Source organism: Mchenga conophoros, linkage group LG15, assembly GCF_057382185.1.
Source record: "Mchenga conophoros isolate Kocher_MC1m ecotype Shallow Benthic linkage group LG15, M_conophoros_male_GT1.1, whole genome shotgun sequence".
Classification (NCBI taxonomy): Eukaryota; Metazoa; Chordata; class Actinopteri; order Cichliformes; family Cichlidae; genus Mchenga; species Mchenga conophoros.
The window spans coordinates 9356171-9371955 of record NC_140540.1 but is presented as its reverse complement, the minus strand read 5'-3'; the positions used below and the strand labels follow the sequence as shown (position 1 = coordinate 9371955).

At 44.6% G+C, this 15785-nt stretch overlaps 1 protein-coding gene across 1 annotated transcript; it reads right to left on the bottom strand.

Moving 5' to 3' along the window:
- Positions 1-498: 498 nt before the first annotated feature.
- Positions 499-2938, bottom strand: LOC146557730 (uncharacterized). Its single transcript, XM_085247715.1, has 6 exons — positions 2664-2938; positions 1813-2040; positions 1423-1576; positions 1151-1223; positions 562-904; positions 499-520 (listed from the first exon to the last, which is right to left on the bottom strand). The coding sequence occupies exons 1-6, from the start codon at positions 2936-2938 to the stop codon at positions 499-501; spliced, it is 1095 nt and encodes a 364-aa protein (XP_085103841.1).
- Between the last annotated feature and the right edge of the window lie 12847 nt (positions 2939-15785).

The window sequence follows — 15785 nt, the reverse complement described above, 5'->3', positions numbered from 1 at the left end:
GGAGGCTAGAGGGCAAGATCAAAGTAGCACGGAGGGAGGTTAGCCAACTAACAGAGTTGCAGAAAGGTGCGACAAATAAGGTGCCTAAGAAATACAGCAAGCTGTCCATACCTGAGGCCTTGGAAACTGCCAAGCAAAGACTCACAGCCTTGGCCAGCCGCTTGAGGAGGTACACCAGAGAGATCGAAGGCAGGAGAATAAACCAGCTGTTCTCCACAGAACCAGCAAAGGTGTACTCTCAGTGGCAAGGGAACAATAAGAGAACAGCACCACCAAGGCTGGAGACGGAGCAATACCGGAAGAGCATATGGGAGAAGGATGCAACCCATGTCTAATATATATATATATATATATATATATTAGATATATATACTCTAATATAATACTCTAATATAATGCGCTTCCATGTCTGTTTCTGGACAGAATTTTGTAGACTTCAGTAAATCACTGTGCTTCTTTCCTATTTTTCCAGCAAAATACAAAGAAAGCAGGGGTGGCTCATGACTTTTGCACAATATAGCTCAAAAGATTAAAAGATACAAACATGTACAAAACACATACCTGTAGGATGTGCTGGATAAACTTGGCTGGGTAGGTCCATTGGACACACTGGAGGTGTTACTAGAGAAGACACGTGTGTCACCAGTAACACTGGCAGAAGAACCCGCTGATAAGCCAGGTGTGTTGTAACTGACAAAGGCAGATGTTCCACTGGAGTAAGGCTCATCCTCATCAGTAGCAACGACAGCAGGATTGGTGGACATTGTGAGGGTGTCAGCAGAGATGGAAGATTCAACAGTACAAACATCTTGGGTTGCAACGCACCAGATGACCTCATCATCAACAGACATGGACTGTGCGTTAACAATGGGAATGGCTGAGGGAACTTCTTTAGAAATTTCAACTGTGAGAACACAAAGAACAGGAGTTTAACTTTTGAATAACATCTCATCACATATATAGCTTTTGCTTTTCATGTATTTAGGGGTACATTTCTTCCTGCTCAAAATATTAAACTAAATTTAAATATGATTTTAACAAAGACTTGACACTTAACTAAAGACACAATGGCTAAGATGACTAAGTAACAGACACTGAACCAACTTAATTTACAGTTTATTTGGAGCGACTTTTAGATAGGAATATTTACCGCATTTGTCAGAATTCAACGTTTCTGTGAAATCCTGCCTGCTTGTATGGCTACTCTCTCCATCAGAATATGTCTGTAAATTAAAACAGAGAATACATTTCATTTTACTGACAACAAAATGTCATAATAAATATTAGTAATATGTTTATGTATTATGTATTAAAACATAATACAAGTGACAATGTTTAAGGGAGTTTAAAATCCATCTTTGCCTTTTTCACTCTCATTTTATGAACATACATACATTTGCTGAAATGATCAGGATTACTTACTGATTCATTGTCCTCACATAAGATGACCTTGTCAGGTCTGACATAAATTGACTTCTGATGAAACAGTTTTTTCACAAGGTCTCCATTCAAAGTCTGTTTGGAAGTGAGTGATGGCTCAACTAGTTTGGTGTGGCATGCCAGCAAAATCTGTAGCCTAGGGGAGGAAGAAAACATAGTGTATATGAAATTTTTGTTAAGGCTAACAGACTACAATACAATACAATACATTAAAAGGCTTAATTTTTGTTAACTCTAAAAGATATCAATCCAGTCATCCGATCGGTGCTCCCAGATCCTTTTTGGAAATACCCAAAGTTGACCTTTAATAGTATAATAATCTAAGTAACAAAAAATTTATTTATTTTTTATAAAAAAGGATCTAATGCTTACCTGCATCCTTCAAGAACTGGCTGGAAGGCAGTCCTTATTGCCTGCATTACTTTGTCTGAGTCCCAGTCACAGCTAAACTCCAGTGCAGATTTTATATGTCCATTTTCAAAAAGCCAAGCTTTTTTGTTACGCCTTGGCACATGTGTAGTTAGATGGTCTGGCAAGAGAATCACTTCTTTGGTGAAAGACTGAGCCACAGAATGTGACCTGCTTAGCTGTGCTGGAAACCTAATGGAGGATAAAGGCAAATTAAACATTTCTGCATGTAATATACTCACACTTCTCTGATCAATGAAGTACATTTAATTAAAAAAATACACCATGCTGTACACATGTCTAATCTGCATTAATAAACACCCTCTAGCCCCATGGTAGCTAGGATAGGCTCTTGGAATCCTGAATTGGATAAGTGGAAGAGAATGGATGGATGAATGGATGGATAGATGATGGAAGATAGTGGGATGGGTGGGTGGAGAAACTTAACAATCACATAAACAAATGTCTTCAATTCACGGAGTACTTTTTGTTGCTTTAAAAAAAGTTTCATTAAATTATATACTGCCAACAACTATGTATTGTAACAACTGATGTGCTTTGCTTTTACACAATGTTTGCAGATTAAGCTTACGGGACGTGAAATATTATAGAAATCGCATGTTTCCACAATTAAACAAATTAACTGTTGTGCACAGTTTAGTCTCCACGTCCACACGCTGTCAGTCTGTCGCACAGTTTTTTTGGTTTGTTTTTTTGTGATATTTTTGTTTACTTAGCTTCGTCGAGCAATTGAAACCTACGGGCTATTACTAACCTTCCACTAGTAATTTCAGTGCATTTAGTTCTGGTCTTACCTCTTCTGCCTTGGGCCCTTTCGAGTAAAAGGTCTAAGATTGTAGATGGGACCTGTTGTGGGGCACTCCTGTGATGTGGAAGGCACATTCTCCATAACGTTAGCTGGATAACCAGGGGTTATCTGACCGGAGAGGTTCACTGCATTTGGTCTTCCACGATGAAAAAGTGAATAAATTTCTTCATCAGTAGTACGATGCGGTACACTAGTACAAATATTAATTAGCTCCTCATTCCTTAGAATTTGAGCCACAAAATTCCGTGCGGACCTGCTCATAGTGCCATTCCTCGCAGGTACAAACAAGGAAAACACTAGATGGCGCAAGCGCCTCCGTGACGTCAAGCTTCATTCTATAGAAGATCAGAAGATCATTCTATATATTCAAGTTTCATTCTATATATTCAGACTTTGGTTGGAATATATATATAATATTTTCCTAAAGGGCATTCCATAACACACACACACACACACACACACACACACACATATATATATATATATATATATATATATATATATATATATATATATATATATATATGAATTTAAAAAAAATTTAATTTAAAATTTTTAAAAAAGTTTAGGCTTCTCAGCAACATGGAAAAAGTGATATGTTCATGACTGAATTATTAATTACGTACTAATAATATAATGTGAATTTGTAAATTGGGCAAAAACTGCTGTGCCACCATATGAAAAAAATAGACTCACTTAAACCTCTTTATTAATGGAAAATTAAGATTCATAATATAAATATGCTAATACTTGTAGGTGCTTGTCTTCTGGGTTTTGAAGGTTAGAAGGTGGACAGAATGAAAACAAGCGGTTGTTTTCCCTCGATGGTAATTATGCTCCATGCATGATCAGACACACTCTGCTGACGTCCAAACACTCACAAACCCTCCACAATAATGGATGCTGACTGAAGAAATCATTTGTTTTGGGATCTAATTATTAATTATCGACTGTCTGGGAAACCTGGCTGAGTTTGGATTTCACAGACTCCACTGACCCAGCAGGCTGACTGGCGGCGGCCTGACAGCGGCTGTTGCGGTGTGTTAAGCGCGGTCGCCGTGCTTCATCCCAGTTGTTGTGCACAGAATAAGGACTCGTCACGGGCACTGACAGGGCACTTCACCTCTGCCGACACACTGAACAACCATTATTCGTAGCTGTCTCTCTCTTACAGTCACACTCAGTTTCACAGCATCCTCTATTGCCGCTATTCTGCGTCACATTTAACAAATAAACAGCAACATATTGAAGCTTATATGCATTTATATGTGCATTTATGGTAATATGGACCCAATTACTCAAAAGTTAATTCGAAAGTGATCTCATCACGCTCTGGCTCTCTAGCAAATGAGCATAATCTTTTCTGCAGATAATCTAATTATGACTAATTGTATCTGAGCAGCTCATTTTGATATCATCTAGAGAGGGACACTGTCAGTCTGAAAATGAAAGCAGTAATTTGAAAAGTTTTAACGGTAATAGAAAATTTCTTGCCTTTATTAATTTGTTACCGGGCAGAAAAAATAGACTTGATACAGAGATAACGATTTCATTATAGTGTAAGGTGCCCATGTTCATGCTCTTTAGGCCATTTAGTGGCTGTATAGTCCTGAGTACAAACACTATGCACATCAATCATCAGTACCATCTTAATTTAATCCAAGCACAGTGAAAGGGGAGCTTTACTAACAAAAGCTGGAACCAAAAAGTAAATTAATGAATCATGTGAAATTATTAGTCCAAAATGCAAGGACTGAAAACTTCAAATTGGTTGAGTGCTTATCGACTCTATTTGAGTGCCTTCTTACTACGGTACACGCCTCGTTCCCACATGTGCTTTTTTCTGTGCTGTTGCCTTTTTAAACTTCACACACTCACACTGAATGATGAATGCATTTTGGGCTATTTGGAGGGTCAGTATCTTGCACAAGGGTACTTTGGCATGTAGACTAAAGGAGCCGGGGACTGAATCACTAACTGTCAAGGCTCGGCTGTGTGGCAGGCAGGAGGAGGACCCAAACGCAAAACTCACAGACACGGAGATGAACTCAAAATCACAGCTTTAATGCTGGAGTGGCAGAACATAGGAAATACAAAACTAAACTGGGAAAAGTAAACTAACATACGCAGAGACACAGGGAGATCCACACAACATGAGGGACGACGTCACGCTGAACAGAGGGAGACGCAGACAGAAATACACAGAGGGTTAACGAGGGGAGTGGGAACACACGGGGAACACAGGTGACACTGATAACCATAACGAGACAGGGCGGGGTGAACTGAACACTGACGGGAGAGGTGAAACAAGGAGCACAGAGGTTCAGACAGGAGGAGAGAGAGCACGAGTAGAACACCAACGTAACAGGCAGGGGAGACACGGAATAAACACGAAAGGGGACGAGGGCTCATAAATACATAGAGGGCACACAGGGGGAAGAGAGAGCACGGGGAGAACTTAGACATGATGGGCAGGGGAAGCGTGGAATAAAACATAAGGAGAGACGAGGGCTCACAGATACACAGAGGGGCACACAGGGAGACATGAAGGGCAAGGGATCAAAACTAGAAGCCATGGAATAAATCACACAAGTACAATAATACGAAAATCACAAAGAACTAAAAACGCTGGGTCAGGAGACCCAGGACCGTGACAGTACCCCCCCCTCAAGGGCTGGCTCCAGACAGCCCAAACACAGAAAAACAAAACCAAACAGAAAACAACCCAGGGCGGGCGGCGGGGGCCCAGGACGGAGGGCTCGGAACAGAAAACAAAGAGCACAGCAAACACCGGAGCCCAAGAAAATAACTCAAACACAGAGCAGTTCAGGAGGCCGGCCGTGCGCAAGGCAACGGCGGCGACGCGGAAACAGTTCAGGAGGCCGGCCGTGCGCAAGGCAACGGCGGCGACGCGGAAACAGTTCAGGAGGCCGGCCGTGCACAAGGCAACGGCGGCGACGAAGGAGACGACGGAGCAGTTCAGGAGGCCGACCGCGCGGGAGGCGGCGGCGACGATGACAGCGCTGGTCCGGGGGCCGGCCGTGCGGAAAGCGACGGCGGCCACTCAGGCGAAGGCGGTCCGGGGGCCGGCCGTGCGGAAGGCGACGGCGGCCACTCAGGCGATGACGGTGCAGTTCAGGGGGCCGACCGCGCGGAAGGCAGCGGCGGCGGCGAAGGAGACGACGGAGCAGTTCAGGAGGCCGACCGCGCGGAAGGCAGCGGCGGCGGCGAAGGAGACGACGGAGCAGTTCAGGAGGCCGACCGCGCGGAAGGCAGCGGCGGCCCTCCAGTCCCAGGCGTGCCGGCCATGGCCCGGTGGGCGCAGGGCCAGACGAGGCAGAAGCGGAGGCTGGACCAGACGAGGCAGCTGATGAGGATGCTGGGCCAGACGAGGCAGCTGATGAGGATGCTGGACCAGACGAGGCAGCTGATGAGGATGCTGGACCAGACGAGGCAGCTGATGAGGATGCTGGACCAGACGAGGCAGCTGATGAGGATGCTGGACCAGACGAGGCAGCTGATGAGGATGCTGGACCAGACGAGGCAGCTGATGAGGATGCTGGACCAGACGAAGCAGCTGATGAGGAAGCTGGACCAGACGAAGGCTCTGAAGAGGAGGCTGCGGCAGACGAAGGCTCTGAAGAGGAGGCTGCGGCAGACGAAGGCTCTGAAGAGGAGGCTGCGGCAGACGAAGGCTCGGAAGAGGAGGCTGCGGCAGACGAAGGCTCGGAAGAGGAGGCTGCGGCAGACGAAGGCTCTGAAGAGGAGGCTGCGGCAGACGAAGGCTCTGAAGAGGAGGCTGCGGCAGACGAAGGCTCTGAAGAGGAGGCTGCGGCAGACGAAGGCTCTGAAGAGGAGGCTGCGGCAGACGAAGGCTCTGAAGAGGCTGCAGCAGACGAAGGCTCTGAAGAGGCTGCAGCAGACGAAGGCTCTGAAGAGGCTGCAGCAGACGAAGGCTCGGAGGCCGGGCCAGGCGAGGTTGCAGAGGCTGAGGCCGGGCCAGGCGAGGTTGCAGAGGCTGAGGCCGGGCCAGGCGAGGTTGCAGAGGCTGAGGCCGGGCCAGGCGAGGTTGCAGAGGCTGAGGCCGGGCCAGGCGTAGCAGAAGCACAGGCGGATGTAGCCGGGCCAGGTGATGACGAGGCGGTCGCAGATGGCGGCTGGACAGGCTCCTCGGGCCCTCCAGCTGATGCGGCGTGAGGCTGAACGGGCCCCTCGGACCCTCCAGCGGAGACAGGAGGCTGAACGGGCCCCTCGGACCCTCCAGCGGAGACAGGAGGCTGAACGGGCCCCTCGGACCCTCCAGCGGAGACAGGAGGCTGAACGGGCCCCTCGGACCCTCCAGCGGAGACAGGAGGCTGAACGGGCCCCTCGGACCCTCCAGCGGAGACAGGAGGCTGAACGGGCCTCTCGGACCCTCCAGCGGAGACAGGAGGCTGAACGGGCCCCTCGGACCCTCCAGCGGAGACAGGAGGCTGAACGGGCCCCTCGGACCCTCCAGCGGAGACAGGAGGCTGAACGGGCCCCTCGGACCCTCCAGCGGAGACAGGAGGCTGAACGGGCCTCTCGGACCCTCCAGCGGAGACAGGAGGCTGAACGGGCCTCTCGGACCCTCCAGCGGAGACAGGGAGGTGCTGGCCGGGCTCACTGGAACCCCCAGCGGACGAGGTAGATGGCGGCGTGGGAGCCGCGGAGTCCTGGATGAGCTCATCCGAGCTTCCAGCAGGAGCTGAAGTAGAGCCAGAGAGGAGTGGGACCTCGGGCTCAATGTCAAGCCGGCTAGAAAACCGCACTGCTACGGGGAACTGGGCCAAAGGTTCAGGTGCGAGCTGAGCTGCTGGACACACGGGGACCTGAGCTGCTGGACACACGGGGACCTGAGCTGCTAACGGTGGAGAAGTAAATGACTGCACAGGGGACTGAACTAGAGGTAGTGACGGTTGTGCTAAAGGAGGCTGCACTGGGGACACTGGAGACTGCACTGGGGACACTGGAGACTGCACTGGGGACACTGGAGACTGCACTGGGGACACTGGAGACTGCACTGGGGAAAGCAGAGCTGCAGGTGACTGCGCTAGAGACCGCAGTGATGGTTGTAGTGGAGGTGTGACGGGTGGTGGAGTGGCTGAAGCGGCTGCGGGTCGGGCGGCTAGTGGCTCAGCTACAGAGCATATTAACGGCAGGGCTATGGGTTGAATGACTGACTGAGTAGCAGCCTGAGTGGCTGGGTGAAGCGACGGTTGTGGTGGAAGAGAAACAGGTGGTAGTGTGGATGATGGAGCTAAGGGCGACTGAGTGGCAGACCGAACTGATGACTGAAGCGATGGTAGAGGTGAAAATGGAGCTTGTGGTGGAGTTAATGGCTGAGCTAACGGGGACACAGGAGACTGAACTGAGGGTGGCTGCGAGGGAGCTAACGGAGCTGTGAAGGACTGCGAGGGAGCTAACGGAGCTGTGAAGGGCTGCGAGGGAGCTAACGGAGCTGTGAAGGGCTGCGAGGGAGCTAACGGAGCTGTGAAGGGCTGCGAGGGAGCTAACGGAGCTGTGAAGGGCTGCGAGAGAGCTAACGGAGCTGTGAAGGGCTGCGAGGGAGCTAACGGAGCTTCTGGTAGCACAACAGGTGAATTAGAAGGCTGAATGTCCGGCTGTGGGGTGGCGCGTCGGCGGCGTGAATGCCGTTTCTTTTTCCCCGCAGATGGCTCCAAAGGGCCGGGAAAAACCACATCCGGCCGGTGAAACTGACGCGGCTGCTCCAGGGTGGCTGTTGTCTGTTGCTGCTGGGCCAAGTCTGATATTTCCCGAGTTCGCGCCGCCTCCCGGGCGTTATTCAAATTGGCCAATAGGTCCAAACATCCACTGACCTGGCGGAGATGAGAATTTCCTTTGAGGATTGCTTCGATAGCATTTATCCCCACAATCTTGGCCCTTGTATTGGAAGTGTGAGTTATCCACTCGACTAGGCGTTGGACACGTATCAGATCGCTCTCCCCGGGTAAGTCTGCTGGGTCCATATCTGGTGACGTCGTACTGTCAAGGCTCGGCTGTGTGGCAGGCAGGAGGAGGACCCAAACGCAAAACTCACAGACACGGAGATGAACTCAAAATCACAGCTTTAATGCTGGAGTGGCAGAACATAGGAAATACAAAACTAAACTGGGAAAAGTAAACTAACATACGCAGAGACACAGGGAGATCCACACAACATGAGGGACGACGTCACGCTGAACAGAGGGAGACGCAGACAGAAATACACAGAGGGTTAACGAGGGGAGTGGGAACACACGGGGAACACAGGTGACACTGATAACCATAACGAGACAGGGCGGGGTGAACTGAACACTGACGGGAGAGGTGAAACAAGGAGCACAGAGGTTCAGACAGGAGGAGAGAGAGCACGAGTAGAACACCAACGTAACAGGCAGGGGAGACACGGAATAAACACGAAAGGGGACGAGGGCTCATAAATACATAGAGGGCACACAGGGGGAAGAGAGAGCACGGGGAGAACTTAGACATGATGGGCAGGGGAAGCGTGGAATAAAACATAAGGAGAGACGAGGGCTCACAGATACACAGAGGGGCACACAGGGAGACATGAAGGGCAAGGGATCAAAACTAGAAGCCATGGAATAAATCACACAAGTACAATAATACGAAAATCACAAAGAACTAAAAACGCTGGGTCAGGAGACCCAGGACCGTGACACTAACCATCCAATTGGTAGATGACCCGCTATACCTTCTTAACAGAGCACAAGCAGGGAAAACAGGAACAGTGGAGAAAAGTGAGGCAAAGAAATATACTGGGCACTTTTCATTATGCTAACTTGCACTGCTTCGCATCGTGCGATCAAGAAACTGTTCCCCCTCCGCCATCATGAAGGATATTCTAATTCCTTAAATGCACCTTAAGAAGATGAGGGGAGAGAGGCTTTTGGAGGGGAAAGTGTTTGATTAAGTGGACACTTTGCCTTCGACATGGTCAACATAGACCTTAAAAGTGACCGCTGACTTGTTTTTTTCTTTCTCTGCCACTTGTGTATAGAACTAAATGATGGAGCCAGATGTCAATTTGAAAGTGCCACTGAGTTGTATCGCAAAACAGCAGCTACAATGGTGATTACCATCTGTTAGGATTGTGCCAGCATGTTAATCTTTTAGAAAAATCCATATGGTGTTTCCAAAACAAACTAGGTTGAGCTATAGCAAAATTGGCCAACCACTTGGACAACAGCAAGAAATACCAGGGCGATTGAATGTGAAAATCTCAGTGGTATGGTTAGAGTCTATGGATTTTATTGTTATGTTTGGCGTTATGACTCTGTAATTAAGATGAATTCTTAGTCCTGCAAACCACAACAAGCACAAAAAGGAAAAATCTCTGAGTTGGAGAATGATGTGAGAAAAGACAGGACAGGAGAGGAAGATGACAGGTTAGGTTTAAAGGTAAGGACTGCTCAGTGATGCTTGATAAACTGCAGATTTAAAGCTTAATGTTGTAATTTTAATCACAAGCTATTCTATTTTTGTGTTATTCAAATGTCATGAAAATCCTGTGTAGTTAATAAAGAGGTTAGCTTGTCATACTGTGGTGAATTTCTTGTAAAGCAGTGCGCTGGACTGGTGCAGAGTGGCTGTGGTGTGCATGGTCAGTGTTGGTTTATATCAACTGTAATAGATTAAGATGCATTTTAAATCATGAAATTAGGTTCTCTACTGGAGTCCTACCTCATGTGACAAATATGGCCAATGTGATTGGCTGTGCCTTTCAGGGAGCTCTGTTTAGTTTTATCAGCGGCAAGCCTGCGTTGCAAGGACCTGCAAGGAGGAGAAGGGGATGAACCTGGATATAAGAAAGTATTTTTCAAAGAAACCTGTAAGTCACTTAAAGCCAAGTTAACTCCTAAAATGTGTCTGTCATAATAATGTTACAGGCTATGCTAGGCTTTGGCCCACATCAGTCTAAAATTGTATGTAACCATGAATAACGTGTTTTGGAAACTAACTGCACAACAGCACTATTAGTTATCTCAGTCTCAGAGTAGTAGTATTTGGAATGTCTCACTGTTATTCATCAGGTGACAGAGGCAGCTCTGCCATGTTGTAGCTCGGACAGAGGTGAAGAGGCACTGACTGATGATTTGGTGCTATAGATTAACTAGTATTTATTATCATGACAATTGTTAGGCTGCTGACGTAAATTGATTCATTTGTGTATATTTGACAAAGAATCTGAATTGACATGTCTCACTTTTTATATGGCACGAATCAATGTGTTATTTTATCAGGTAGCAATATGTCCTAGTGCAGTCAGAGGGGAAGAGCCAGGGCCAAAGGTGAGGCACATCAAGCACAGAATAATAATTTTAATCTGAGGATAAAACGCATGTACAGTGGCTATAGAAAAAAATCTACACACCCATGTTCAAATGCCAGGTTTTTGTGATGTAAAAAAATGACAGCAATTCATGTTGCTGTAACAGTAGTTCATTTAGAATTAAAAAAAATCCCAGCTCACTGAGTTGATAGGAGCAATAGTGCCTAAAATGTTGCAGAATTTTGCTGTGAGATCTTTTACTTTGTGGTAATCTTAGATGAGTAGTTTTATGGACAAAACCCACCAGGGCATTCAGTGTTCCCTTAGTGCTAATGTGTAAGAGATGTTTGTGTACTATAACTGAAGTAATGTTGTTAACTCCTTAAAGTCATATTCTTTTATTGTGATGTCTGTATTTGAAGCTATTTTTGTTTTTGTATGATACCTGATTTATATGGAATAGGGCTGAAGTAAACTAAAGCCTAAAATACTTAGTCAGTCATTTGTTTAATAGTAATTTAACATTATAAAACTATGAATTGTAAGTTTAAATGGTTTAAAAGCATGTAGAATATCATATGTAGGCAAGTGTATTTCTCCTTTTTTTATCAAGAAGCAAAGACAAAAAGAAGAAGAAAAAAAAGAAACGGGGCAGGGTTCGGTGGTTGAATCATCCGTCCCCACCAATGCCAAAACCAAATCTACGCCCTTGCTTTACTTACTTTACTAGGTGTGGATGTAAAGTCACCTTCTACAATGCAGACAACAGAACATTTTTTAAAATTATTTTTCACTCCATAACAGAGTCAAACTGAATACCTTCATTAGAATTAGAACTTTGATTCAAATAATATTTTTATTTTCCTGTACTAAAATTCATAATTTAAAAAATGTACATTCGTCCTTCCAGGAGTTTAAAAAGTTGCTTCAGTACGTCAACTTTTATTGGAGTATTTTTTAACCCAGTTGTCTGTAAAGAAAGTAAAGAAAGTCTGTACTTTTGTCACCTGTGCAATTCTCTACAAATGACACAGCTGGGTTAATGGGACATTAACTAGGTAAAAGTTTAAAAAAAAAAACACTGCATACATTTATGCTGCTATGCAGATTATCCCTTTTTTTATTTAATAAAATTAAAAAGTCTTGAGCAATCCCATATTTCCTCAAAAAAAAAAGAATAGGAGAGAAGAAAAAATGATGCTGGATATCTGTACTGATGGACAGGGTAATGTGCCTGCTCGGGGTGCACCTGCTCTCATCTGTGAAAAGCACAGAGTGCCATTCTGTGCAACCATTCTATGTTCATTCTATGTCTTTTAACCAGTGGTCCCCAACCCCCGGGCCACGGACCGGTGCCGGTTCGTGAGTCATTTGGTACCGGGCCACGAGAGTTGAGACTCGGGTGTGAAATGTATGGTTTTCAGGGTTTTTATTGGTTTTTATCATTATTTTGTTATCGTTTTTTTCGTTAACTCGTTTTTCCTGGGTCTTTTCACGTGTGTTATGAATAAATCATATTTTTTTTGGTACCAGTACTTGTTTTATTTTGTTGTATTTATCCGCGACACCTTAAAGGCCGGTCTGTGAAAATATTGTTGGGCACAAACCGGTCCGTGGCGCAAAAAAGGTTGGGGACCGCATGCTTTAAACCATAGATTAAACAAATAGCTCATTCTAGCCTGCTTCCTTTGTAAGAACAGACCTGTTGCCAACTGATTCTGAAGAATTAGTGCATTTGATACTTCTAGACTTCTGGACTAGTGTGGCAATTTTCTTTCTTAAAGATGGATTTTGTGATTACAAAACTATAGTTGGAGGCAAACCCTTCAGCCTTCAGACCCCTGTCCTGTGGCACCAGCTACTGTTCAGTGTCAAGAGACAGACACTATCTTTGAGGATTAAGCTCAAAAATGTCCTTTTTGATCAAACGTGCAGGTAGGGCTGAATCAGTTTCCAAGAATTTCGAGCAAACATTTTTCACTTCATTGTTTTGGGAGATTGTGTGTAGAATTTTAGGTGAAAATAGGTTTAATCAATTTTGGGATAAATCTGTAACATGACAAAGTGTGGAATAAGTGAAGCATTACTTTTGTCTGCTGTCTTCTGTGCTTTTTTTCATATTTTTTATTGAGCGTCTCTCGATGCTCCTGTTTCTGTCTTCTTTCCCCTCCCTGTAACCACACTTGTTCCTGAGACTTGTTCTGCCAAAGGTCTCCTCCTGTTAAAACCATCACTCAGGCTTTGCTTGGAGGGTATTTGAGGAGGATATATGATGTTCGAGGATTTTACAATATAAAGTGCCTTGAGTTATTTGTTGTTGTGAACTTCAAATAAAGTTCAAGACTGTGTTTTCAGCCAAATTCTTTTTGTGTCATAGATTTTCAGCTTGTGTGACTTTGCTGAAATCTTACCTCCACACCCAGCATCACAGGAACAATGAAGACAATACTGCATCAAATTGAATATTCCACTTTTTTATATTGCTTTATAGGATTTTGTGACGTAAGGGCACACAGCAGTATGTAATCCACTATTCACATCCTATGTTCTTGTTCGTCTGTTTTCCATCATGCTTGTAAGCAACAGTTGTTTGATTGTTTTTTACTAGATTTGCTTCATCAGTCTTATAATGTTCACCTGTTTCTCATATGGGGAGATGGCCTTACATCAATAACAAAGGCTCTCCTGCTGTATCTAGAATAACTTTAAATATAACATGACAGTTCACAATGTTGGAGCCATATTAACTTCATCTTGAAGCATTGGGGCTCATCTTGTCTTAAAGACCTCATAGTAGCATATCAACCAAATAACCCAACAGATCACTTCAGACTACTGTCTTACTTGTGGTTCCTAGGGAATTTAAAAGTAGAAAAGTCAGAGAGAGTGTGCAATAATAATACAATATAAAGCACCTTGAGGCAACTGTTGTTGTGATTTGACGATATGTATACATATATATAAACCTGAATTGAACTGAATTAAATCTCTTCTAATTCAAGCCACTACCCACAGGTTGTCTATTTCACAGTGATGTTGAAAACCTGACGAAATACACCCCAGTTGCTTCACTGATTACAAATGGCACCTCAGCACACACCTTAATCATTCTGCAACCATAATGGCTCCCTTTCTGAAAGGTCCCATTAGCAGATGTGCTCACAATAATAATGGGAGAGAGTTGGGGGGTTTTTTTTAAAATCCCAGGTCTGTCACGTTATGCCCCCCTCCCCACCCCTCTCGCTTTGATCTCTATTCAGTTTTTTCACTGGAATCTCTAATTGGTCCTTTATAGGATTCATCTTTGATCATGTCCTGCAGGCACAGAAGCTCCACAGCACTCCAAATAAAGAGGTTCTATAACAAACCTCATTAGTGTTATAGCTTTCATATAGATCAACCTTTTGGTTGATTGTAATAATTTTTATAGACAGAAAAAAAGCCAAACAAAACTGGTACACTACATGTTGTGGTTTCCTCCCTTGATCGAACTGAGTTTGGAACTCTGGGTTAAGGGAAGTCATACATCTTCCTTCCTGGGGAATGATTGCTGATTGTGGAGGGTACTTGAGAAACTGATGCGCCTAAAGCACCACCTGAAAAAGAGTTTTTTTCAGTTTGGGCAAGCTCCCCACTTTGGCCAAAAATTATTACAGCTTTATCAGAACTACTTTTGCAATACACTGTCATGAAGCAGCTCATAAAGGTTTACAGGAGGACAGAAACACTTGTGAGTCCTTCTTCCACTAGTACTTTGAAGTAACAATGAGCTGTTGGAACGCGGGCCCTTCTGTTTTGGAGAGGTATACCAGAGAAGTAGAGAGCTACTAAATCTCAACAAAAAGCAACACAAAACATATAGAAGACAAATCAATGTGGGCAGTTTGACAAGTGCATAGAGGAAAAAACATCAGTGATTAAGTAGACAGGCAAGTATAATGTGTAACAATAAGGTTCATATGAGCAAATAGCATTGGTGAGTGCAGAATTCTTTATGTGGTGACTGAAGCTAAGCAGTGCAGCGTTTTGGTGGAAAAAAGGTGTTTTAAAAGTGCAGTGCAACAGTACAGCATATACTGGTACCTTTAGAAAGCTAAAGAGAAACGTTTTCCTTTGTTGCTCTTGAAAATCAGCCAACATTTCAATATAAATCACAGCGGTAAGTGTGAAATTTATCTTCTGCAATAAAGAACAAGGTCCTGTGGTGAAATGCATCTAGCAAACAGTAGAAGTAACTTGTGAATAAAATACACTGTACCTAAATTTATTATACTTTTATTGGTATTTTTTACATACCATTTGGTATGTGGATACCGAGTTTACTGATGTTGAGCATCTGTGTATCATCAAAGTAAATCTGGAGAAAAATGTTATGCTTACATCATCTACAATAAGTTTTGCAAATTAAATAGTATCTTTTTATCTTAAAGTTATGATCACAACTATAGTATCTCCCCCTTCCCTATTATAGCAGTGATTTAAAAGGAGGCAGTAAAATCTTAATTTGGACTGTGAAGGAAATTGGAAGCCAGTGCAACTGTGTGAGCACTGGAGTAATGTGTTACCTGCACCAAGCGTTTGTGAGTCTTGCCGCTGTGTTTTGTATGTTTACAGTGAGTTGCAGGGAGGAAATCGGCGACTTGGACTGACCTTTGCAGTATTTCTAATCTGTACAAAGCAAGACTGGACAGGGCTTTTGACATTCTGGTTGAAATTGAGACACTGATTGAAAATCATGCCCATGTTTCTAGCAGATTGCTTTGGGTCGTTATTAGTCGTCCAAGGTGGGTAGTG